Here is a 27,860-nt window from a genome sequence, read left to right as displayed (position 1 = left end):
GTTCAACTGCCGCCCGCCAGCTCCTCACCGCCTGCTCTCTCCTTGCTGCAAGCTCCCCATCGCCAGCTCCTTGTCACCCACTCGCTCCTCGCTGTCTGCTCCCTGCTGACTCCTCATCGCCCACATTAGAGAATTGGAGAGGATTCACACACTGAGCAAGGTGAGTGGCATAATAACAAAGAAGGTTTAACAATGCCAAGACCTCCCTCCTTTCCCTATAATGTCTTCCCGCCCAGATACATTTGGTAAGTGGCGTTACACAGAGGGGGCCTATACAGAGCAGCCTCCCAGTGTCTCTTACAGGTTTAAGTAATAACAAATCTAAGTTGAGGCAAAGTTACTATAACGTGAATTAAATGTATTTCATATATTTGGCGGAACAACGGGCAGACTTCGTGCGGCTTGGTGGAGCCAGTGCTGACAGGGTCTGCGGGGAGCGCTGGGTATGGGTTACTTCTGCGCTGCCTGTCTTTGCTGCTTATGCAGGCGGCAGATCCCACACCTGACTGTCGGTTGCTACCCACAGAGCTTGTTGGCGCTGGCTCCACCAGGCCACTAACCTCACCGCACGCCACTGGCACCGAGTGATATAATACAACATTCATATACATAGCGTACAGCGAGCCGAGGGGTTATTTCCCCTCCTGTGTCAACGCCACCATTACCTTTAGTAATGTTGTGGCGAGGGAAGCAAGCCACCAAGCCTGAAGCGTGCCCGTGCGGGGACAGTCGCGATTCACGTAGCGCTAACGTAACTGGCGTAAGCGGTGGCCGCAAAGATGAGGAAGTACCGTTACTATCATCTATATTATGCAGCCGTTTACAGAAAATATTTAGCCATTCATTTGTGTCCCAGCCATAGTGGAGCTTGCAATCTATGGGGTTTTCTCATACACCTTTTACACTGCCAATCCAGGTCTGACCCAGTATGGGTGAGATCCAGGTCAGACATTGATAACACTGTGAAGGCCCCATTTACACTGAACAATGCAAAACCTATGGACGAGGTAAGAAAAACTACGGACAAAGACACAAAAGTTGTTAAAATGTTATTTTATTATTATTATATATTAATGTGAATTTTATTTTGCATTGTACAAACACCACCTGTAACATGACAGTTAGGAGAAAATTGGTTGGTACTTTATGTCTCCACTTTATCACTCTCCAATAGTCTTAATACATCTGACCCTTTATCTCTCTCCAGGGCTTAGTAAATAGACCCTTATGTTTCCTTCCACACATAGGGGCCCATTTATCATGTAATATTTGAGGCTAGTTCGCCAAAAACAGGTGTTTTCAGGGGTTATCTGCAAACAATAAGCACTGCCTCATGAATGTAAGAGGGTGTTCAGGGGTTAGCCTAAAATATTAAGTACTGCCGGTATGCATGTAGAAGGGATCGCAGCAGGTACCTCCATTGCCAACTGTAGCCTCATCCCCAATGCTGCCGATTTACCACTATTCGGAATGCGGTAGCCCATTATTCTGATACTGGGGTCAGCACTAACCGTGTATGCACAGACAATCCCCATCTCCCCTCAGCTGAGCGAATTGCAGGGATGGGATCCTTTCGGAGCTCCTGTCGCTGCATTTGTGGGAAGATACATACTATATAATAGGATGGCATATTACAATGTGATCCGGGGCGCTAATATTCCGGCCAGATGGCATTGTATATGTGATCCTTGCTAAATGGGCCCCATACACACTGGGGTTAATTCTCACCTACCAGTATATTTTTGCATTGCGGGAGGAAACTGGAGAACCTGGAGGAAACCCATGCAAGCATTGAAAGAATAAATTGGTGGGAGTCTAACTTAAAACCACAGTGCTGTGAGGTAGCCTGCTCACCATTACATCATCCGGGCTACCCATGAATTTTATTTATGAAGTATAAACAATTGTATTCTCCTGTGGCAAATGTAAGATATTATCCCTTTTAAACCAGCACATTCATGAATTAAGGTGGCCATACACTACTGCAGCAGTTTATGGCCAGCCGATCCCCCTTGACCCGACAGGATCGCAAGTGATACATTGCATGCGGTCCTTCTGCATGTGAAGTTTTGCATGCAATGAAGTTCCCTGCTTCCTAGGTCGAACGTGCAGCTGGTCCGACCACTGGTCATAGAACCAGAGCTGTAAGTTCATCCCAATTGTCCAGAGGCAAGTTAAAATTTGGTGCCCGTGTGTGTAACGGAGCCCAGAGTGGATTTGGCAGGGCTCCAGCTATGTTGAGTGAGAGTGGCCAGTGGGTCAGACTTGCGAGCGTTCAGAATCATCGTTCACCAGTGGGTCCCATCTAGGAGGGTGCATTGTCACTTGCTGCAGCCTAGGTTGAGTGGTACAGGCGTGAGTTGTCCTGTCCCCTATTGCAGGGCTCATGGGATAGAGTTTGTGCACCACAGAGCTGTATTGGATGAACAGAGGTCACATTTATATTCCATTGTGAACCACACAGGTGCTACTGTACATGCAGGTGCCTTCAGGGCGGGTGCCGGACAGCTCCCTGACAGTCATTCCTCAGACGTCGGAATCCCGACTGCTTTCTCGTGGGGATCCACGACCCCCATAGAGGGAGAATAAAATAGGTGGCGCGCCACCATGCCCGCAGCGTGACGAGCGCAGCGAGCCCGCAAGGGGCTTCATTGCACTCCCCACGCTGTGCAGTCGGGATTCCGACGTCTGACTAATGACTGTCGGAATCCCGACTGTCGGGCAAATATACCACACCCTTCAGGGCTTGGTGCGCAGAGGCAGGCGTCTCCGTTGCCCCTGCATAGAATATGTTCAATTCATACTATCCCAGTTTAAAGGGATAGTATGGTAAACCTATATATAAGGGGTGATGTCACAGGCTGTTACTTGTATAGGCACTTGGATTTCTGTTACTACTAATATCTAGATTTCATAGTAGGGGGTACATTATTACACAAAAAATGCACTTGAGTATAAAGATAATAATTACTAGGGCAATGTGCTTGTCATACAGTTACAGTAGCCCTTATTCAGATCTGATCGCAGTACAAATTTGTTCTCAAAATGGGCAAAACCATGTGCACTGCAGGTGGGGCAGATGTAACCTGTGCAGAGAGAGTTAGATTTGGGTGGGGTGTGTTGAAACTGAAATCTAAATTGCTGTGTAAAAATAATGCAGCCAGTATTTACGTTGCACAGAAACAAAATAACTCACACAAATCTTAGTCTCTATACATGTCTACCCCACCTGCAGTGCACATGGTTTTGCCCATTTTGAGAACAAATTTGTACTGCGATCATCAGATCGCAGTACAAGGGCCAATATGTAAATTTGAAACAAGTAAATGCTGGTAAAGTACAGATGCTGTGAGTGTGTAGCCTCATGTATTCCTATGATGGTGGTCATCATCGCGGGCACACTAGTCACGCCAGCTGTGCTGTGAACAGGGCGCATCATGGCAAAGCGGAGCGTGGCCACATCTGTAAGTGTTCTGTGTAGTACCATCAGGCACAGCCCTCTTTAGAGGCGTAATGCATCAGCACTTGCCATACAGGAAGCTGCATTCTCTTCCACTGGACAGTTTCTTAGGCTTCAATTCAGACCTGTTCGCCTAGTGACAGGTCTGAATCAGGCCCAAAGTTTAGCTTTCCGGATCTTGACAGATATTGGGAATGTGGTCAACACTGTGATGGCTGCCGCTCTGAATTTAGAGCAGGCGATGACATCAGCCACCCACCCCGAGCAGGCATTGCCACACCGGTATTAGCAGGGGAACACCCAGTGTTTTCATAGGGACGGCCATAATGTGCTGAGCTTTCGCCCGCTACCGCCCCCTGCCTGCCCCACCTGGAGCAAACGGTGAGTTTAAAACTCGCCAAAATTGTTCAATCTCTGGATTTGTGCAAGCGCAAACCTTGAACATCGGGGAAAGGGATGAATTCGGACCCAAACAAGCTGGTCTGAATCAGCCCCATTTTACCTAATAAGCCATATCTGTGGATAGCTGCTTTGCATGTACTACATATATATATCATTAATGGTAATACTATGTAATTGTGTTCCTCATTCATGGGAATTGAGGATTCCCATTTTTTTTTTAAGGTGATGGGCGTTGATTTTTTCTTGTATAAAGTAAAAATAGTTTATTTTCCTTTTGTGTTTCTGCAAAACCAAATATATGTCTCATATGTAAACCTGCATACAGCAATAAATAGGCATATGCATATTAATAAGTGTGTGTGTGTGTGTGTATATATATATATATATCTAAAATCAGAATAAGAACAGGCGCTCCATAGTGCAGGTAAAAGATGTATTTATTGAAGACGGGGTAACATGTATAGGGATAGGGTCACGTACCGAGACAGGCGGTATAGGGTACCGCAGACACAAACAGCATGCATATGGTGCCCAGCACCGTTAAGTCCTTGGCACAGCTTCCACCACGGACTCCACAGTTCTTACTGACGTCGCTAGGCCACGCCCCAACGCGTTTCGTCATCGACTTCGTCAGAGGGCTGACGAAGTCGATGACGAAACGCGTTGGGGCGTGGCCTAGCGACGTCAGTAAGAACTGTGGAGTCCGTGGTGGAAGCTGTGCCAAGGACTTAACGGTGCTGGGCACCATATGCATGCTGTTTGTGTCTGCGGTACCCTATACCGCCTGTCTCGGTACGTGACCCTATCCCTATACATGTTACCCCGTCTTCAATAAATACATCTTTTACCTGCACTATGGAGCGCCTGTTCTTATTCTGATTTTAGATCTACTTACCTGTTTGGACACAGGAGAACAGAGCTGCCGGATTAAGGATCTGAGTGCAATTAAAGAGGCACAGGAGCTGGACTCTTTTTTCAGAGACTCTGGGATTATTTATTCCCTAATATTATTATCTTCACCTATTGCGCACTGTATGTATTCAGCTTTTCATATATATATATATATATATATATATATATATATATATATATAATGTGTTTACTGAACCTAGCTCTGTTCTCAAATGCTAGGCTTTACAGTATACACTTGAATATTTAAATGAAGAGAAACAGCCATTCAACTGTGAACATGAAAGCTAGGTGCCCTTAAGATGTGATTTCCCAGTGTCCTGACAGGCCCTCTTTGGTCAGTGTAAGGATGTACAAGCGGAAGAGTGTTCCGTGTAATGTTTGGTCTGTGCAGTTAGATGCCTTGTACACTGAAGCGAGTGGTTGTTTCTGTGACATTTTGAGTTACATTCTCAGTACAAGTCTGTTCCATCAGTACACAGTACGGGGATGACTATAATAAGGCAAAGGGAAGTTCCTGTCGGATTTTAGGATTTGTAGTATGGTACGCTGCATGTAATACTACTCTGATGACATGTGTTGTTTACAGTGTACACCGTATCGATGCAAATGTTCCGGTTACTTTATGTAAAGGCTGAGAAAGGTGACGTACTGTATCAGTTGCTGCACAATGGTTAGGTCCACCCTTGACACATAAACATATTTCATTTTTATAGACTGCAGTGCAGACTTTACAATAATCTACAGTGAACAGTGTTTTGAGGGCATTCTGGCCCTTTCACGAGAGGACCATAATGTACAGAAAAGTCTTCAAAGCATAAAAAGTGTCCGCCTCCTTCACAGGATTTTAAATTGCCGCCATTAATTTTTCTATTAATCCAAAATGATAAGAATCCTATAGGGCTGGCAATAGCAGCAGGATGGCAAGTAGTGTAACAACTCCTCATTGAAAACAAATCCCTAATATACAGAACAGATTTTAAAGAGCTCTATCATATGCGTGACCTGCTTTGCCCTTGGGTGGACTGTCATCGTACATAAAGGAAATATATACACAATGTCTCCATATAGAAGTATTAAGATAAGATCTCAAAGATGCATGTTCTTTTTAGAATAAATACAACACATCATTTACAAATAACGTTTATATCAAGTAAAATAAAAGCAGATACGTATAGATGCAATAATAATAAATACATGGATGCATGCATTTACATGTTCTACCACATGTGATGTCTGCATAATACACACCACAGAAACACTGTGACACTTCATGATTGAGGCCTGGAGTATTTGTGTGGTGAGTGCAGAAATAGCACAGGGTGCATCTGTGTCTGATTGAGGTGCATTGACAGAGCTGTGTGTGTTTGTTTGGGGCAGGGGGGGGGGGGGTACAGGGTAGATGGTTGCCATAGAAACAAGTAGTCTAAAACAGGACGATGAATATTTATCATCTCTAATGAATATTAATAAGATTGATTGAATAATCAGGGCTTCTCCTCTTTTAACTCAGCTCTGCAGATGGAATATTAACACTACAGTCTCCCTGTTTATTTCTTTATCAAAGTCAGTAGAGTGACGCAAGGAACATCCGCCATCTTCAAATGCACATAATTGTACTCCACATTTGAAATAAAGACAATTTGTGTAATATTTTTGCATTTGCACTGAGCATTAACCCCTTTAATGACACACGTGACAGGCGATTTCTAGCCTTCCTATTGCGTATTACTACATGGAAATATATTGTAATATAATACAATAATGTAATATACTCTCTTCTGTATTCGTTGAATGTCAGAATGACTATTTGTTAAAAAAAAAAAAAAAATCAGAAGTGACTCCCCGTCGGCTGCCATAACTCTGTAAAAGACTGTCCCACATCCCATCTTTTTCGGTTTACTGAAAAAAAATTTTGACAGCCTTTGCACATATAAAACTGTTTCCATAAAAAAAAAACCTCTTTGTAAATCACCACCACCCAGTGTGACATTAGAGCAGTTAGATCATGGTGGCTTGTGTTCTGTACATGCTTTATATCTGATTTTGGGCAGCAAAAATAAATAAATGCACTCTGTAAAAATACATTTGCAGCTGCGAACATACCATTAGCATGAATATATCTGAAATGATTCTGTCGAGCACCATTGCTACATGTGTGCTTGTCTCCTCAATTCTGTGTCCTAGATCCACTCTTTACCTAGCATCCTGCAAGGCTTCGGAGCTTAAGCTTGTTGAAATCATAAGAAGGTTCCCATAATACTCCAAGTCTCCCCCCCCATATGAATAAAAAATGTATTGCATAAGCTTGGTTACTGGCATAATGCCCAACCATGGCTCTGGCTTCTGCGCACCCCTGTTAATTTCATGGCGACTCCATCAATTTCCTTATAGTAACGATCAGTGCCATTTTAATGGCCGGAGAGACTTTGACAATAAGCAATAGATTCTGGTGGATGGGATAATAATTACACTACTATAGAGGTGATTGTGAATGGATGCATGACTCTGCATGGTTGTGATAGTCCAAGTTGTAAGGATATCCCTACTTGTGCACATATGGTAATAAAACTAACCGAGGCACTAATTGTCAGCTGTACTTAGATTTGGATATCCTGAAAACCTGCACTGTTGGGGTGACTTATGGACCGGATCCAAGAACCACAGCCTTAGATGTTAAGGTGCATACACATGTGCAGTTTTTCTCCTGGCTACGCGACTTTCCATAGTAGGATGCTATGGAAAGCTGTCCACTCCATTGCTCGTCTGCTGGTTATACCAACAGAAGAGGGGAGACAACTGGCAATGATGCAGGAGCGCGCATTAACGCCCATCGCCTGGCTGTAGACACTGGACGGCTTTCATGCTAAAAGCAGCTCAAACGGTAAATCTGTGCTGCTTTCAGTTTAAAATCGCCCCGTGTGTATGGGCCTTTAGAAACATAGAAGCATAGAATTTGACGGCAGATAAGAACCACTTGGCCCATCTAGTCTGCCCCTTTTTAAACATGTTACCTCAAACCATATTTGATCCTTATTTTTTTGTAAGGATATCAATATGCCTATCCCAAGCATGTTTAAATTGTACTACTGTATTTGCGTCTACCACCTCTGATGGGAGGCTATTCCACTTATCTACTACTCTTTCTGTGAAGTAATTCTTCCTCACATTTCCCCTGAATCTTCCTCCCTCTAGTTTCAGTGCATGTCCTGGTGTTCTGCTGCTCCTCTTCCTGTGAAGTATGTCTCCCACCTGTACCTTGTTAAAACCCTAGACTCCATAATGCAGTGTATAGAGTTCTGCATCTTCCAGCCTGTCTGGTCTCCTGCTCTGTGATTGGTGTGCTATGTTTGGTCAAAATATGGTTGTCAAATAAGAAGGATACAAAAGAGTGTCTGCCTGAAGAAGGGTTAGTGGTAACCCTGAACGGGTATGGATCATTGATCAGACAGCAACAAGGTCGACATGACTGAAGGTCAAAATGCAGGAAGGTCGACATGACTGAAGGTCGACAGGGTCATTAGGAAGGCTAACCTTTACCTCTCACTACTTCACCTCTCACTACTTTATCTCTCATTTTTTTACCTCTCACTTACTTATCCCTGCTATCTTTTAGCAGCCTCTCTCACTAGCCTATCCTCACTTTGTTTCACTATATATTTCTTTCAGTCTTGTGTTGCCCTGGAGTCACTCAGCTGCACCATTTTTGGGGTGCCCTGTGCCCTAGATTTGTACCCCGCAAAATGTTAGGGACTTGCCCGACTAATGAGGTCACCTGGTCGCGGTGGGCAAGCCGTTACTTATGGCCATAACTAAGCGAAGAACCTCGCTAAAAATGCAAAATTTTATTGCAAAAATTTTGAAATTGGGAGTTTAATTTGTGCACCTGCACCTTTGACTTTGTATGCAGTTCTACTGAAAGGTCTCCGCAGGGTCGCACCTCTCAATTGGTGTGCACCCCAGGACCCCACCCCTGTATATCATTAGGAAGGCATGCATTAGGTCCACATGGGGAAGGTCGACAGTCAAAAGTACGACATGGGGTTTTCACTTTTTTGTCCCGGATGACGACACATGTCGACACTGAAACGTAGCACCGCGTCCACTTGGATGGTCGGGCATGAAATACTGCCTGTCGGCACATGGCGGCTCAAAAAAAGTGAAAAACCCCATGTCGACCTTTTGACTGTCAACCTAATGCACATCGACTGGAGAAATCTGCCGACCTAACCAGTGTCGACCTTCAGTCATGTCAACTTTCATGCATGTCGACCTAATATTTGTAGACTTATAGTGTTCACTCTAGAAATTGTGCCGGGCAGGGCACCGGGGGGCGGTCCGGGGCCGCCGACGGCACACTTGTGGGCGGTCCCGGACCGCCAATGTCACTAAAGTGGGCGTGCCGGACCGCTGGCGTCACTAAAGTGGGCGGGCCGGGCCGGCAGCATCACTAAAGGGGGCGGGCCCGGCCGCGCCGAAGATGCTGTCACCACAGGGGGAAGGTGCCTTGATGCCGGGGAAGCGCCGGGCATCGCCGTCTAAGGCGGCGCTGGGCTTCCCCGTGCAAGGAGTCGGACAGGCACCAGGCTGTTTTAGCGGGGCGCTGCTAGAGGGGCAGGGCACATTTTGCCCTTTAAAAAACGGGCAGGGCGCAGCGCCCCACTGAAACAGCCTAGCGGGAACACTAGACTTAGTGACCGTATCCCCCCTGAACGCAGCACATAAATAAACCTCTGTATTTTTTCACCTAGCTATTTTTTGGTTCATGTTACTGCCTTTATAATACTTTTTCTGGCACAGCAAGTTTGGATTGAAGCTTTGGAGACATAATGGTAGGGTCACTTGGGTGGGTGACACTAAGTGCAGCACTGTGAGGGCTACTCGCATGCATCATCACATTTTTTAAGCCATACTGCATGGTGTAATGTCTCCAACTTCCCAGCAGTGTGTGAATGACGTGTGCATGCGCATGTCATCCAATGCCACTATACCTGCTGCTCAGTGATCCCAAAGTAGCAGAACAGCTATTTTGGTTCAAACCCTGGATTTTGTCACCCAGTCTGTAACCCCCCCACCGTGACACTTTTTTTCTTCTTCATGTTGTTATTATTATTATTATTATTATTATTATTATTATCATCCTTTATTTATATGACACCACAAGGGATCTGCAGCACCCAACTAAATTTGTGTGTATATATAATGTACAGGACAGTAACTCAGGCGTTTGCGGGGTGGCGGCGTGGCATTGCGGTTAACGGTCCAGAAAACAAATGTATGTCAAGACCCTTTGGGGGTGGTGTGTGTGTGGGGGGGTTTGGTGCCGCCTGCGTGATGTCACATGCAGCCACTGCAACTCCAAAGATGGCAGCCACGTGACTGTGTTCGCAGCTATGCTGCACAGCCAGGGGGGCTGGCCTTAATGTGCGAGCGCTTATAGAAAATCAATTGCACAATAGGAATGCACCGGCAAAATCTTGTGATCGCATTGCAGGGCAGGGCCTGGAATGCGGGACCTCCGTGCCCTGTGCTGGGTGCCCCCCTGCATACTAGGGATCAGTTGTAATTTTGTGAAGATTCGCAAAACTTCAACTGAAGCTGAATCAGGCTCTTTGTCCTGTTGCAGAAATCATTTAGGGGCTAATGAGATGCCTGACGGTATTGCGTGATGGAGAAGTACCTGCCTGTATTTCTCAGCATTGAGGACACTATTATTCCTGACCAAGGGCCAGATTCAGTAAAGCAAACAAGTAAGAAATGGTGTGTCTGGAAACCATGTTGCTATGCAAGAGGAGCAAATACATTTATATTGTTTCTCTGCATGGTGAATACTGGCTGTTTTTGCATGTAGCCCACAGATGTTAGAATGCTTTATTTTTACAATGCAATTTAGTTTGAACACACCCCACCAAAATCTAAAGCTGGCCATACATCAGGATGACCAGCATCCGATCCAGATTGCATCACGATTTTCCTTGAGCTCCCCGGCAGCTTCCCAGACGCACAATAGATCTTATGTGTGTCTTTTCTCAGTAGAAGCTTCATATAATGGCCCTCATTCTGGTTGATTTGCAAAGCAGCAGTATTTCGATGCTTTGCGAGCCAACTAACGCCGCCCGCCGGGCATGGGTGTGTCTGCCCCCCAATGAATGCTGACTTTCCCTGCAGGCCTGCGAATGGATGTTTTGCATAAACATCCATTCGCAGGTTTGCGTGCAGCTACAAATCACCGACCATCGGATGATTTTTGGAGCGCTTTGTAATTGAAGTCACTCTCTGGTGCCCTAGATTAGAGGCGCCCTGCTCTATGAACAGCCGTTAGCCGCCACCATTCGCATGTGGATGCCCAACGTTTTCCTGGGCGCACCCAGCATTTTCTTGGATATACCGCCTCCTGCACAGCACCCCCCCCCCCCTCTGAGGGCTCCCGCAGTGAAAACAAGGGGCAAACTGATCAGAATGAGGTACAATGTGTGCAGCGCATAAGGTCACAAGATCCACCTCACAACCTGCGGGCCCAAGCATTGGATTGTAATCGTACCTAAACACCTCACGCTGTGCACTAAAAACACACAATGCATCGCATGATCCATCAAAATCCTGCGTTCGGTCCTGAAATCGTTCTAATGTATAACCACCTTTACTCTCTCTCTCTCTCTCTGCACATGTCACATCTCCCCACCTGCAGTGCAACATGGGTTTGCCCATTTGCATGCTTTTTTGCTTTGCTACCAAAGCTGAATCAGACCCTAAATGCTGAACTACATTTGCTGAAATGCAGCCCTAAACTTGCATGGAACCTCCACCATGCATCACTGTTGCCTGCAGACACTCATTATTGCAGCACTCACCAGACCTTCAGCAAACAGACTGACTTCTGTTACAGCCAGATACAGCCACACTTATGGCATGTCCACCATGTTGCAGGTGTGACATGTGGGGCAAAAGGCGCGCTCATTGAAAGGCATTAGCTGGCCTGCAACATAGCTTATCCGAGGCGCGACTTGCTGCACCAAGAGGGCGCTAGCTGCCATATTGCAGCTCATCAGATTTCAAGTTTTGTCTCATCAGTTCAAATAACCATTTTTCTGAACCCCAGTTCCTCTCTTATTGTGCATGGTTGAGTTGCTTGGACATGTTTCCACATCAAAGGTATGGTTTTTTGGCTGCACTTCTTACATGAAGACCACTTCTGTCCAAACAATTCATGGGTGTTCCTGGGTCCAACTGGTTCTCAAATTGGACAGTTTTGTGATAACAGAACTATAAAACTGTGGCTGCTGGCTGCTATGTGAGGGTAATTCACACATAGTGCACATGTCCAACCATCAGAATCGGCATATAAAGGATAACAATAAATAAAACAGAGTGTGCACTGGTAGATAAAATAACACTGTAGTAAAACAAATGAATAACCATGATTAGGAATAACTTGTGCCCATTGCTTGGGGCGACAGGAGCAGTGTACTGAGCGATCTAGTTTAGCACAGTAGTGATCTGTCTGGTGAGAGAACACTGGCGATGACTAGATGCATGCATGCGTGAGACTGTGCATCACTGTCGCAGGGGGCCATACACACTAAGCTATGTTTCATTTCTAAGCCATCTAGATAGATCACTTAGAAATGGGACTATAATCGCCTTGTGTGTATGGCCCATTACTTTGGATAAGGTAAAAGGGAAGCAATTCAAAAGTCTACATTGTCTAGTTGAACAGTCAATAGGGCTCCACCAAGAACTTGTTATGCACTAGGTTGAGACAGACAAAAGGTCAACAAGTAAAATGATGACATAGCAATGGTCCAATGTTTACAATTTATGGACTTTTCCAGAATTTTGTCAACCTTATCTCTGTGTCAAACTTTTGCATGTTGACCTTTTGTGGTCATCTTATACAATGTAAACCTTTGAAACCACCCTTCCCATGAGTGCCTCTGCCTCCTACCTCCCCATGTGCACCTATCAACTCACCGCCCCATATGTACCTCTGCCCCTTGCCTCACCAAATGTCCCTCCGACCCCCCTACCCAGGGGTGTCTCTGCCTTCTAGCTCCTCCTGCCTCGTTGGCAGCCACATCCCCCATAGGTTTCTATGGGGGATTCAATGATGCTTCCGCATGCATGTCTGAACCATTTGTGGGGAGGGCTGTGGCAGCTGCATCCCAAAACATGGTGGCCTGGATACTGCTATCTGCAAAGGGATTCTTACCAAGGTGAGAAAAGGAACTAGGCGCTGATATGAGATGTTTTACCACAATTAAGCTACTGCTTGGGTGAGGTGTATAGTAAACCTCTAAAGCAAATGACAAAATACCATGTATATAATAATAATTATTATATTTATATAGCACTTTTCTCCCAATAGGACTCAAAGTGCTTTACCACTGTATTTATAGCTCAAAATACAAAACAAGCTTAACAGTAGATGTCTGTGAAATGCTTGTGAAAATAGGTAGGTTTTTAGTCTATATTTAAAGGATTCTATAGTGGGGGCTTCTCGCACTGTGCGAGGAAGAGCAACCTGAGCAGACCTTCAGTGACTCAATTTGGCATCACATCTCATCCTCTACCTGGCACAAAGTTTTGAATTGGAAACCAATATTTCTTCAACAAGCACCATCCACCTATTTGGGAGGCCCCACAAGTTCCTAGCTCTTCCTCCAGCGGCCCATTACCAACACAGCACAACCGCATCCTAGTGAGCACAACTGGACCCTATCTGGAAAAATCCCACACATAAATTGGTGAGACTTTACACGCTGCTATTTTAGCTGTGGTTCCAAAATCCCCCTTTGCCTTTATAGAGGACTTGAAAACTGGCAAATTATATTTCACAAGTGCAAGGCTGCTCACACGTAGTAACTATGAATTGTTTTTAAATGTATAAATGTATCTTTTTAAATAAATTGTACTTTTTTCAGGCAATCCCAACTAATTGATTTGTTACAATGTATTAGCGCTGCTTCTACATATAGGTATCTAAATACATGGTATTTTGTCATACTGCTATCTGCGCAGGCAGGGGGCTACTGGTAGAATGCAAGCTTTTCACTGAATATCAAATCGTGTTGCGTGTAATAGTGTTTGAAAAAATAATTGGAAAAAATCTTTAATAAATATCTCTGTGGAAATAAATGATGACTAGCAGGCAAGCAGGACAAGCATCTGACCCCTCTTGGCATCTAGATGTTGCTACTTTTTACAGTCTATTCGGCTTTGCACAAATTGTACTGCACACAGTCCTGTGCACTAATACAGCAGCTGCTACTGCAGCCCCAGGACAGACTGAGCACAGGCTAAGGAAATCTGTGTTGTGCTATAATGTGGCTGTGGTGGTAGCGCTTTGTGAGGCTGACTCTCACGGAATACTCCAAGTCCAAAATAATAGTCTTGGTTCCTGAACCTCAGAGGGCGGGGCGATTTGGGGGCCTGGTTTGTTTGCTGGCACCTAAGGAGTTTATTGTGTCCCATTTTGTTTGATCTATATTGCAGCGTTTGTTCAGTGTTACATAAGGTTCTAATTCATTCCAGAATTGGAAAACACATTCTTTGAAAAGTCATTGTAAGCAATTGCTTTAGAAAGTGGTCTACATTCCCTGGTACTTAGGAAGTTCGCTTCCTCTTGCAGGACGATGTCATGGCTCAGATCTGCGTCACTGTGCCCCTCGCGTTGTGACTGTGACATCTGCAGGAAAGAGACTATTACCTGCTGCTGGTCCACTGTCCATTTCTAACAATTAAAAGCTGGACGGGTGGATCATCCAGTCGACAGAAAGATCACGTTGCAAATTCAGACTTTTTATGTGTAATTTAAAAATGAAAAATGTATTGTACAGCAGAGCTTGCACTTCATTAGATGTTTTGCAATGAGAGATGCATCCGACACATGGGTGGATGTTAAGAGACTAGGGTGCACGCGGCATCTGTTTCATGTTTTTTTTTTCTTTTTGTTATTTGAGAGGTGACAAACACAGTTCCCTTTTTATTGTAAGATAATGTTCAGTGTGAGCATGCAGACATAATATAAATAATTAAAGAGATAGAACAGCAAGCATCTGCTCTACCTTATTCAGATAGATTTTCTGTCTTAAAATTACTGTAGACCTTAACAATATCAAGAACCGCCTAAAAATATATTTCATGCGTCACTAGTTATTTAAAAACCATTATATATATATATATATATTATAATACGTAGCTGTAACAAACTTGTGGCATAAAGAATGTTACCCAGGAGCCCCATTGTGTTCACAAGGACCATGGGTAATATGACTTCAATGTATGCTGGCTTCTTCCTGCTGTTTAATGCATGTGCTCCCTATGTAAACACTCTATATTGTCTGTGTATAGCAATACCTGAACCAAAAGCTGGGTACACGCTAACAGAAATCAATGCAGATCAATCGATCTGCTGATATATCTACAGACGGATCAGACAGCGAGTTCTCCATACACGCTGACTCATCTGTCGGGACTGACATCATAAATGGGTGGGTGCATTTGCATGCACGCGCCCACTGAGCTGTCAATTACCGGCAGCTCCTGGCGCAACTATGAGCGGTCGGTGGATTGCCTGTACACACAGCACAATGCACTGATATATCTTTAGATATATCGGGCATCGGCTGTGGTGCAATATATCTATGAATGACTATTGGCCAGGTGCTTCACTCATCTATCGCTGTGCTTGACATACGTGGATCGTAATGTATGAAAAAGTCAAAAGGTCGACAGACAATTCTTAGCTGACATGTGCCGACAGGCGGTGTTTCATGCCCTACCATCCACTAGGCCGTGGAGGAAGAATAAAATAGTGTGCCGAGCGCGAAGCATGGCAAGCGCAGAGGTACACTTAGTGTCCATGTCAACCTATGTCGACATAGACAACCTAAAACATTAAAACCGCATGTCGACCTTTTGACCACGTCGACCTTGTGACTGTCGACCATTATTGGTTGACCATATGATTGTAGACCTAGACACTGTAGATGTTTTATACCATAACCCAGTTGTGCATATTGTAGTATGTGCAGGTGGCCCACACTGTTTGCTGTGTTTTCTTCAGATGTCTCAGGACCTAGAGAAATCATACCGTCAATTTGCATCTTACGGTAGTTCCAAAGCATCTGCCAATGATATGACCGGCAAAAACTTTAGCAAACTCTGCAAGGATTGCAGTATACTAGAGGGTGGATGCACCAGCACAGATGCAGACATTGCCTTCACTAAGGTCAAGTAAGTCTGAAACCATTATTATCTCTTATATATTTAGCCAGATCTGTCACTCATCCCCTGTGTGTATAACGCTGGGCGGGGTTACAAGAGTGATTTACAGCGTTATACACACAAAGTTCCCACCCAGCGTTATACACAAACCCGCCCCCCCCTAGGAAAAAGACCAGTGCTATACACACCACCACCCCCTTGACATCACACCCCCCACCCACCATCCACCATGGTGTAGGTGAGCAACCCCCCTCCCGCGATTCGCGGCAGCCCCCTCCCGCGATTTGCGAACCCCCGCAATCCCCCTCCTGCGATTCACGGACCCCCGCGACCCCCCCTTCCCGCGACTCATGCCCCCCCTCCCACGATTCACGGCACCCGCGCGCCCCCCCCCCTTCTGCAATTCGCAGACCCCCGCGACCCCCCCTAACGCAATTCACAGACCCCCACAACCCCCCCTCCCGCAATTTGCGGGCCCCCCCTTCCCGCGATTCACGCCCCCCCCCCGCGCCCCACCCTCCTCTGCACCAGCACAAATGCTTTAGTCCCCCTCATACCCACACACCTCTATTACTACCCAGCTTCTTGCTCTCCTGAACCGTAACTTCCACCACTGGGAAGTCGCTGACGCTGTGTTGCCCACATATCCCTATCATGCCTCATAGCCCAGCCTTCTGCTCTCATGCACTCTAACTCCCACTCAGTAGAAGGAGACGCTGACTCAGGGCCACTGTCCTGTACAACAAATATTATTCACTAGGAATAATCAGAGATTGTGTCCCCAAGAAAGCAGCTGCTCAAATGTGGGGATAGTCACTCCCCACTAGAAAAAGAAGAAAAAGAGACAAGCTCAAGGCGAGTCGAGCAGCGCTGTAATTGAGTGACAATGCCAGATGATTGGAAATATAGTACAATTTTACTCAATAAAATAACATGAATTGACATGAAATAACAATAATACAATAAATAAATACAATAATGGATGAGGGGGGGGGGAGTAAAAGTAAATTGGAATGAATAATTTAAAATCAATAGCCAGGCCTTGATGAATAGGTGTGATGGGGTATTGTAAAGTTATTACTGGTGGGAGAAAGGTAAGTGCACACCAAATGATGAGTTCAATCCTTTCTGAATGTAACAAGGTTAGTGTCCTCACGATATTTGCGGTTTGATGGATTGCCGCTGGAGGATGAAGATGTAGTGACGCTCACTGGAATAAACAGGCCTCCAATTGAGGTGAGAAGGTTGTTGCTTGTATCACCGGAGGAATCCTTGGAGAGATATACCCAATATATGTCACTGGGTGAAAATGTAAAGTAGGCTTCCGTGCACAGTTAGAGCAGGTGGAGGAAGGCATCCATTGTGGTCACCTGACTCTCAGCTCTGATGGAGCTGAGAGTCTGGACTGTGTAAGATTTCAGGTGACCACAATGGATGCCTTCCTCCACCTGCACCAGTGAGTCTCTAACTGTGCACGGAAGCCTACTTTACATTTTCACCCAGTGACATATATTGGGTATATCGCTCCAAGGATTCCTCCGGTGATACAAGCAACAACCTTCTCACCTCAATTGGAGGCCTGTTTATTCCAGTGAGCGTCACTACATCTTCATCCTCCAGCGGCAATCCATCAAACCGCAAATATCGTGAGGACACTAACCTTGTTACATTTAGAAAGGATTGAACTCATCATTTGGTAACGTGCACTTACCTTTCTCCCACCAGTAATAACTTTACAATACCCCATCACACCTATCCATCAAGGCCTGGCTATTGATTTTAAATTATTCATTCCAATTTACTTTTACTCCCCCCCCCCCCCCTCATCCATTATTGTATTTATTTATTGTATTATTGTTATTTCATGTCAATTCATGTTATTTTATTGAGTAAAATTGTACTACATTTCCAATCATATGGTATTGTCACTCATTTACAGCGCTGCTCGACTCGCCTTGAGCTTGTCTCTTTTTCCACTGTCCTGTACTCCTGTGCTGTCACGCTGGACCCTCACCCACTGGCAGAAGCTGCACAGTGTCTCCCACCCTCCTCTTTAGTCCCCCTTATGCCCACACACCCTTATCACTACCCAGCCTCCTGTTTTCCTGTGTCGTGACCTCCACCAGTGGGGAGCCGCTGACTCAAAAACACCCTACTATATTATTGCACACACACACACACACCTAAACAACACCCCCCACACACCCACAAATGTCACTGTACCCTCCACACTATCACTGTACATCTTACTCTGTAACCGCTTTTTAATTAAACAAAACAATACACACCCCCTTCCAAATCATATGCTCTCTATTTAACACATTTCACCTATAACTCAAGTTGCAATACAGGCATCTTTCATACAATTCTAACCATATTTCACACAATACAAAAGTTCACAAATTAAGGGGGCGCAGTCCCTTACGCCGATGTGAAGATCGCCCGTGGGGCGCGATGAATCACCTAGTTATAACATATTTAGGAAGTAGCAGCTTTTTATTTAGTGCAATATAATTTAAGTATGCCATAAAAACATGAAATTAATATACAAATATTCAAAACAAGACTATATGGCTACTGTATGTTGTCAACCAATGCTGCCTCTCTGTATAATGAATTATACTGTATTTAGATATTATATAAAATAATTAAACGTTGTGTATTTTTGTGTCTCTGTTTCAGAAGTTTGGGATCCCATGTAATCAATTATGAACAATTTCAAAAGGCTCTGGAACTGCTCTCCGTGAAGAGATTTCCTGGGAAGCCAGCAAATGAGGCATTTGCAGACATCCGTAAGCTTGTGGAGGGGAAAGAACCGGCCAGTGCGGGAACCACTGTAAGAAACTATTTCATTCCAGACGCATAACTTTCTTCCCATGCTGTTACATAGAGAGCATATAGGTTGAGTGCAGTGCAGATTTGGGATTTGCAGTGTTATGTGCCTTTATCTTCTTATGGTATGGCCTAACACTAACCCCCTCATGCAGCCTAACCCCCAACCCTCCTTCTAAGTGCCTGATCCTAACCCTCCCGGAGCCTAAACCTAGTACCTGTACAATATATGTGTGTTTACCTGTGTGACCCTTGTCCCTGTACAGTCGGTTTACGGTCACTAGGTTGACAAAAGGAAGGTCAACAGTCATTAGGTCGACCACTGAAGGTCAACTTGGGGTTTTTCACTTCTTTTTGAGCTGACGTGCGGACAGGCAGCATTTCAGCTGAGCAATGTCAAATGACGGGGCAGAGATGTTCAGGACATAGGATAAAGTTAGACAATGTACTAAACAGATCTACAGTAGTTCAGCCATTAGGTGTAGAAGGGAGGATGTCGGGTGTATGACGATTGACAGGAGATCATCTGCGAATGCTGCCAGTTTAGTAGTAGTAGTAGTAGTACGTTTATTTATAAGGCGCCGCAAAGTGTCCGCAGCGCCGTACATAGCAAACAAAAAACTAATTACAAGGTAACGTACAGGGTGTGTTGAAAAATACAGCATAAATAGGGGTATAGCTGGTAGAACTAAAATCAGCATCAGTTCAGAAGTAGGTGTCAAAATTGTCGAGGAGACTGAAGATGAAGTAGAGGAAGGGAAGAACAGGACAGGAGCACAGGTGAGGTAAAGAGGAAGGGTGAGTACGTGAGGAAGGAGGGCCCTGCTCATAAGAGTTAACATACTAAAAATAGGTGGGTGGACGAACGAAAAACAATAGGATAAGTAGGAACGGAGGGGAACGGAGGCAGGATAGGAGGATCAAAAAAGGTTAGGAGGAGAGATAGGCTAGTCGAAAAAAGTGGGTTTTGAGGGAGCGCTTGAAGGAGGTAAGGGAATCAGAAAGCCTGATGGGTGGCAGGAGGTTGTTCCAGTGCAGGGGGGCAGCGCAAGAGAAGTCTTGGACACGGGAGTGGGAGGAGGTGATTAGGTGAGAGGTCAGTCGGCGGTCAGCGATGGAGCGAAGAGGATGGGAGGGAGTGTGGATAGAGATCAGTGAAGAGAGGTAAGGAGCGATGGAGGAGGAGAGAGCCTTGTAGGTGGTGGTGAGGAGTTTAAAGAGAACTCGGAAAGGAATGGGGAGCCAGTGAAGAGATAGACAGAGGGGGGAGGCGGAGGTAGAGCGGCGGGAGAGGAAGATGAGCCTAGCAGCAGCGTTAAGAATGGATTGGAGAGGGGCGAGGCAGGTGAGAGGTAGCCCGGAGAGAAGGATGTTGCAGTAGTCAAGGCAGGAGATGACAAGAGAATGAATGAGAATTTTGGTCGCGTCAGTGGAGAGGAATGGTCTGATGCGTGAGATGTTGCGTAGGTGAAAGCGGCAAGACTGTGAGAGAGCACGAATGTGGGGGGTGAAAGAGAGGGAGGAGTCAATGATGACACCGAGGCAGCACGTTTGGTCGGTGGAGGTGATCTCGGTTTCACCAATGCTGATGGAGATAGTGGGAGAAGAGGGGATGTTCGGGGGATGGAAGATTAGAAGTTCAGTTTTAGCCATGTTTAGTTTCAGGAAGCGTTGGGTCATCCAGGCTGAGATGGCCGTGAGGCATTCGGAGACCTTGGACAGGAGTGATGGGGATAGGTCGGGGGAGGAGAGATAGATTAGGGTATCATCAGCATAAAGGTGGTAATGAAAACCATAGGAGCTGATGAGGGTGCCCAGAGAGGTGGTGTAGAGGGAGAAGAGGAGAGAGCCAAGGACTGACCCTTGGGGAACACCGACTGGCTGCGGGGTAGTAGGAGAGGAGGAGCTCGGAGTGGCGACGAAGAAGGAGCGATCGGAGAGGTATGAGGTGAACCAGGAGAAGACCGTGCCAGTGATGCCAAATTAGCGGATGGTGTTGAGCAGGAGAGGGTGGTCAACAGTGTCAAAGGCAGCCGACAGATCAAGCTGGATGAGGATAGAGAAGAGGCCTTTGGATTTAGCCGATAGTAGATCGTTAGTGACTTTGGTCAGGGCAGTTTCAGTGGAATGTAAAGGGCGGAACCCGGATTGTAGGGCCGTCTAGAATGGAGTTAGCAGTAAGGTGGCTTAGGAGATGATTATAGGTCAAGCGTTCTAGGGGCTTGGAGGCAAAAGGGAGGAGAGAGATGGGCCTGTAGTTTATATTCTTTGTCCCCACCCGCAATCCTGAAATATGCGTATTGGCCCCAATTGCCCTAGATAGCGTTTCAATACAAAGAACAAAGATCAAGGGGGATAGAGGGCAGCCCTGTCTCGTACCGTTACTGATGGGGAAGGAGTCTGAAAGAAGGCCTTTTACACGGAACCGGGCTACTGAATCCGCATAAAGCGCCAGTATCCTATAAAGTGCTAGTAGGCCGAGTCCGACATGCTTGAGCACCACCCTCATAAAACTCCACTGTATTCTATCAAAAGCTTTTTTGGCGTCTGTAGATAGAAAGATGGTAGGGGTATCTCTGCGGGTGGCTAGATGAATCAGGTTCAGCAATTCGGTCGTTCTATCCCTCGCCTCCCTACCAGGGACGAAACCCACATGGTCGTTGTGGATGAGGGAAGGAAGTTATTGAACCTGCTTGCCATTCATTTTGCAAACCGTTTAATATCCACATTTAGAGATGGGCCTATAGCTCGAGCACATTGAGGGGTCCTTTACTTGCTTATGAATCACTGTTATATGGGCTTCTAAAGGTTGTCTGGGGAAGTGTGTGTCTGCAGAAATGGAATTAAAGGCATGGAGGAGCCTAGGGGCCAGGATTTCCTTGAACTGTTTGTAGTAGACAGTAGAAAACCCATCTGGACCAGGACTTTTACCCGTGGACAAGGAAGTAATTCCTTGTTCTACTTCCTTTAGGGTGAATGGGCTATCTAAGTAATCTCTATCAGAAGTGGGAAGAGTGGGAAAGGTAACCCTTTCCAGGTACTCTCTCATGTGGGAGACCGCTATCAGGTGGTCAGCGTTCAGGGAAGATTTGTCGAGATTGTATAAGGTCGAGTAGTATTGATTGAAGCAGGCCGCAATTTCAGAGGTCTTAAATGGGGGGATCCAGATCCATCTTTTATAGTGCTAAGAAAAGAAGCTGCTCTCTGTGCTCTAAGGGCTTGGGCTAGAAGGCAGCTGGGTTTGTTTCCCCATTGAAAATATTTAAAATTACAGCTACAAATGGGCAGTTGAGTGCCCTCAGTAAGAGTTTTGTTTAATTGCGCTTGTGCCTCAATCAATGCCTCACAATCAGTCTGAGAAAGAGATGATATTTAGGGAATGGATTTTTTGTAGTAGGGAGGCTATATGGGCCGACTTTTTTTTTTTTTTTTAACATAGAAGCCTAATTGTATTAGCTTACCTATGAGGGAACATCCCCGGCATTGGTGCAGCAAGGTGCACACTAGGCTGTAGTGATGAATGTAGCTTGGAGGGGTCCAGAATTTTAGTGAAAACCCTGGGTTATAGGGGCTAACACAGGGGCACTCATAAATAAAGCACCTTTCCGGCTCGGCAATACCCCCAGGATCGGCATTTGACCTTAAATGGTGGAGTTCGTGTCTCATTTTGAACGTTTAATGAGATGCATTTTATGCCTTTGATTTGCAGACAGTTGTTGGCACAGTCTGCCCAATGTGAAACAAAATGCAGAAACACATAAATGTATCATACAGTAGGTAATATGCTTCACCTCTTCATGTGCGCTGGGCAGACCATCTAAGCAAATCCATGGAAATGAAGCAATTCGCTCAGTGCATCCCATGCATTTTGTTCATTATGTCTGTAGTGTTAGCAAAAATTTTGGTGAGCAATGCATTATGCCTAAACTGATTTCATGGATCATAAGGCTGAGGTACAGAACAGTTAAATGGCTTTACAAGGTGTGGGCTGGTGACTGGTTAGGACAAGCCCTTAGCCAGGTAACGGTTCCAGACATGTAGACTTTTGTTGTAAATGCTACATAAAGGAAGAATGAGCTGGGTGGGTGGGGTTAATGAATCACACTATAGTGTAGACTGGGATTAAGGAATGAATCAGGATGTAAACCAAGGTCACCAGCAGAAGTCAGGAAAACATATTGCATGTAGCAAAAATATAGGGCTTGGTAATATTAGTGACATTTCTTGTGCCACGCACATGTAAGCAAGGAACAACATAATGTAGTACAAAGGGCAGGCTTTGTGTACTATTATATACTACACTGGTGTTTACAAAATAAACTATCCTGAGATGTACAAGCTAGCAGGGCCGGCGCCACCACTAGGCAGCCTTAGGCATTTGCCTAGGGCGTTGGCCCCTTGGGGGCGGCATGGGAGCCCCCCACCACACACACACACTTGGAGCCATGTGTGTGCCCCACACCAACCCCAAGCTAGGCATTAAGAATCTTTGTGACGCTAAACTTGGCCCAAGTGTTGTGATAAAAATGCATGATGATCAAATCATTGGAATATATATGGATGGCCTGCGCATCGCTATTGCCCGCTGTGTACACATGGGGCGATTCTGCCTGTCCTAGGCGATTTTGACAATGTCCGAATCATCTGGAAGAATCGCCCCATGTGTACACGGTTTAAGAAATGCATCACAATTTTAAGTGATCACAAATTCAGGTAGGCGTGCCGTGCACCATCTCCTGCAATTGCATTGCTATGGATGGCATATGATAAACTGCGACGAGCAGCTTATATGCAATCCATGCTGAATCAGGCCTTCTATTTGGTCTATGTTTGTCTAATGACGTCTCATTTTATATACACTTATGGTATTCCTTTTTTTCTGTGGATTTTGGGCTGCTATGTGGTTTTCAATTGCACAATTTTTGCCCTGGTTCCGGTGCTATTTGGGGATTTGATTTTTCCTGCTTCAGGCAGGTTAAACCAAATTCCCCATAAGTAGCCATTTTTCAGTGTCAAACCCACACTCAGTAGCTCCATGGCTTTTTGCTGACCCTATGGGTCAGCAAAAAGCCCTATGACGCTCGAATATGGGTAACTTTGATGGATCCGAGATTTGCACTACAGTGCTGACCCGCGGTGTAAATGGACAGCCAATCGCCAGGCCCGGGACTGCTGCACTGGGGGCAAGCCCAGCACCAAGGTAAGATGCTTGCTACCCTCAGCCTCTGTGCACCCCGCCCAGCCCCCGTCCGCTAGGTGAATAGATACCGCTCCCAGGCAGCCATTCACCTCCTCCCTGCCTCCACTGCTGTCTTCACAGTACAGCAAACCGCAGCAGAGGCTGTGTGCACCCCGCCCAACCTCCATACTGACTGCAGGATGTTGCGGTCTGGAGGTTGGACTTCCCCATTGCTGTAAACAAGAGCCGGCACACCCTGCCCCCCACAAGGGTTCTCCCAGTGTTCCACCCTGGTCAGGGCCAGGGAAGAATTCATGGGAAATGGACCCGGCTTTTTTTTGCCTTGGTGTAAAAGGGGTATAACAGAATTGTGTTTTCTATGTTGCTGTATTTATAATGTTGAATGTTGTTTCCAGATGCCTTTTTATCGTCAAACTAGCCTGTGTGTAGAGCCTATACAGCTATATGTTATTTTTGCTCCTAGTCTGTTCCATTTGTTTGGGGCATTTGAATCTGATTTTACCTGCCAGGGACCTCTTCTGGGAGTTATGTGTGGAATCGTTTGTAACATCACAGACTTAACAATGCATGGGCCAGAATGTAGGGATTCATTACTTTTAGCCCACTGTTGTATATATTGACTAGAAAAGGGTAAACTGCTTATTTTAGTTTATAGACAATAAAAATTTCTTTTCAGCGAGGTGGAAACGGTGAGTGTGGCCGTGAAAATGGCGAGGCTTGCCACTATATGAAGCAGGCTCGCTGCATTTGTGGCGAATCTCGCTGTTCTGGATTTCCCCGCAACATAGAATAGGGCGAGGGGGTTAGACGGCGAGGATGGCTTGTTTTCGGCGATCCTCTCTGATAACAAGCCATACTTGCCCCAAAAACTGGCATTTCACAATATGCAATAGTAGAAAAACTATGGCCCTCAAAGTGAGACTGGGTGCATGATTCAGGCTTTGGAACTTATGAAAAAAGAGTGGGATGATCTTTAAAATTGGTCCACTTCGTGTGGAATGACCCTGAAAACTGTTTATTTAAAGATAACCGTGCAGGCAGAGTAAATATCTACAAAAAAACGTATAGTACATAATATGGTAGATGTTTTGTTTAAATACATAATTAATTGTTTTCACAACTGATGTAAAATTGTGTGTCCACTTCAGTCGACATCATGCAAAACAAAAATTCATACTGTTGGAAAGCAATAACATAATGAAAGCAAATTTGACATTTGTTTCTCATTTTACCATTTGTTGCAAAATACACTTAAAATACTGTTTAACTACAATTTTCCTCAATAATAGGGCATTTTTTTATATTGCAGATGCATGTTGTCCACTTAAGTGGACATGTATACAACTTCTTTAGTTCACATTTTTTGTGTTTTTGTAATCGGTGAAGACTAGTAAAACATTTTAAAAATCAGGTGGCAATTCACTAGTAAATAAAGGTGAAGTTAGGGAACAGATTTGGCAGAAGGGTTAATGAGGTTATTTATGTACACAGAGCAAATAAACAGTAGCTCACTTGGTCAATCAGTCATTTGTCTTCATTATTCAAAGTGTTTTAAATCCATAAAATCTAATTGATTACTGATTGTTATGAGTTATTGCACATTTGCACTTTGTTAGTAAGCAGTCCCCAATGGGTAAGCATGTTACATAATATATAAGCCATTATAATATATAAGCCAAATACGCCATGCACCGCAAGATGCCTGGTGCGGATACGGTCACAAGGTCCACATACAGTACATTGGATTGACCACTGAAGGTCAACAGGGTTTAGGACGACACCTAAAATAGGTCGACATGGCTAAGGTGGACAGGGTTGGAAGGTTGATACAAGCATTTGGTCGACAATGGGAAGGACAACAGTCCAAAGGTCGACAAGCTATTTTGCCTTTTTTTTCTTTCTTTTGAGCCGACATGTGCCGACAGGCGGTATTTCATACCCTACCATCCCCTACGGCATAGTGGGAGAATAAAATTGTGTGCCCGAAGCATGGCGCATGCAGTGAGGCATTGTGGCCCAAGCATGTAGCGCGCAGTGAGCCAAGCGAGGGGATGAGGTATACTTAGACACTGTCCATATCGACTATGTCAACATTTGGGACAAAAAACGTGAGAAACTCTTGTCGATTTTTTGACTGTTGACCTTCCCATTGTTGACCTAATGCTTGTGTCAACCTTCCAACCCTGTCCACCTTAGCCACGTCGACCTATTTCAGATGTCGACCTAAGCCCTCTCGACCTTAAGTGGTCGACCCAATGTATGTTGACCCTCGGACCCATACCCGCCTGGTGAGACTGAGCCTGCTAGGCATTGCTGCTAATATCCGGCTTCTTTTTTTCACAAGAATTGTGTCTTTACATTATATGGGTGATGGCGGCTGTAACTGCATGCGATATGCTGTGTTGCAGTGTATTGCAGGAAAACAACATAGCATATGTAGATACAGCCACTGTCACCTAGAACATAGACTTGCCACATATTTACTTGTGTTTCCTTCCTATGTCCCTATAGATTGTAAGCTTGCAGCAGGGCCCTCCTACCTCCAAGTCTGTCTGTTACCCAGTTTGTTTTATCACTGTCTACATTTGTAAAGCGAAACGGAATCTGCTGCGCTATATGAGAAACTGTAAATAAATAAATATTTTATTCAGCAGAAGCTGGTATATAATTCCATTCATATACCGATTCGACTAATACACATTTTAATGAGAAATCCTCCTGAAACGACACTTCGCACTACTGAGTCGCGCCACAGTATGATGTGACTAGAAGGGCTGTTTACCATGACTGCTGCAAGGATGTAGGAGGACACATCTGTAAGAGGAATGCCATAGAAAAAGTTGTATTTTGTCTCTAATGCTGTGTACACACTCTGCGATTCAGGGTCACTTTCTATTCCATTTGGACTATATAGCAGGGTTGCCGACTTTTACATTCTCCTCTGTAGGAGGAGACTGTCAGCATCACTTCTGGGGGGCGGAGACATCATCAGTCCCTGCCCCCAGTAATGCAAATCCCGCAATATGTGGGTCTCCGACGAGGGGGCTCAATATGCGCTATTTGCCTATGTAACCCCGCCCCTTCCACCAAAAGCTGCGAATCGCGGCAATTTAAAGTTTCTGCCACCGGCGACATGCGGGGGGAAGGGGGTCCGCCAGTATCCTTGAGGTTTGCCCACCTTTCTGGGGGGCTGGGAGGTTGACTCGATTTTCGGGAGCCTCTCGGCCATTCCGGGAGGGTTGGCAACCCTGCTTTATAGTCCAAATCAAATAGACAGTGACCCTGAATCGCACAGTGTTAGCTGCATTGGATCCCAATGCGTGGCCCCAGAAAGGATGGCCATGCCCCTCCCACCGCTGTTCCTCCCTCCCTGACGCTAAGGACTAGTAATTCTGCAGCTGTGGACAGATAGTTATCAGGGCTGACATTGTTTCGGTGTGGCTTATCATTTGCTGATGTACCAGTGCACACTGCATGACTAGCTACAGTACTAATACTAAAAGCATAACTCTGCTTTGCGTTACAGAAAGCTGTGTCTGCAGGGGTAGTGGATCGTCTAACAGACACTTCAAAGTACACTGGCTCACACAAGGAGCGTTTTGATGACAGCGGCAAAGGCAAAGGCATTTCAGGACGCGTGGAGGAGGCTGACACCTCTGGATACGTTGCAGCTTATAAGAGAATGGGGACATATGATCAGAAAAAGAAACCTTAATTCTGAGAAACTGCCAAAGGCCATTGCTGTAGTTAGAAGCAGACTTACATCAGCTTGTCAATAATCACCATTGCTTACATCTAAAATGGCATCCTCTCATTTATTTTGTGTTAGAG

General features: G+C 45.3%; 1 protein-coding gene across 1 annotated transcript; it reads left to right on the top strand.

Moving 5' to 3' along the window:
* Positions 1 to 27,830, top strand: TPPP2 (tubulin polymerization promoting protein family member 2). The gene is made up of 4 exons (XM_083145288.1): positions 1 to 160; positions 15,837 to 16,006; positions 18,680 to 18,833; positions 27,556 to 27,830. Exons 2-4 carry the CDS (start codon positions 15,837 to 15,839, stop codon positions 27,742 to 27,744), a joined length of 513 nt encoding a protein of 170 aa, XP_083001414.1. The 5' UTR covers positions 1 to 160; the 3' UTR covers positions 27,745 to 27,830.
* Positions 27,831 to 27,860: the final 30 nt, after the last annotated feature.

This window comes from Crinia signifera, chromosome 1 (genome assembly GCF_055691185.1).
Source record: "Crinia signifera chromosome 1, ASM5569118v1, whole genome shotgun sequence".
In the NCBI taxonomy this organism is placed as follows: Eukaryota; Metazoa; Chordata; class Amphibia; order Anura; family Myobatrachidae; genus Crinia; species Crinia signifera.
Note: the sequence above shows the minus strand (reverse complement) of the source record. Positions and strands in the feature narration are given on the sequence as shown.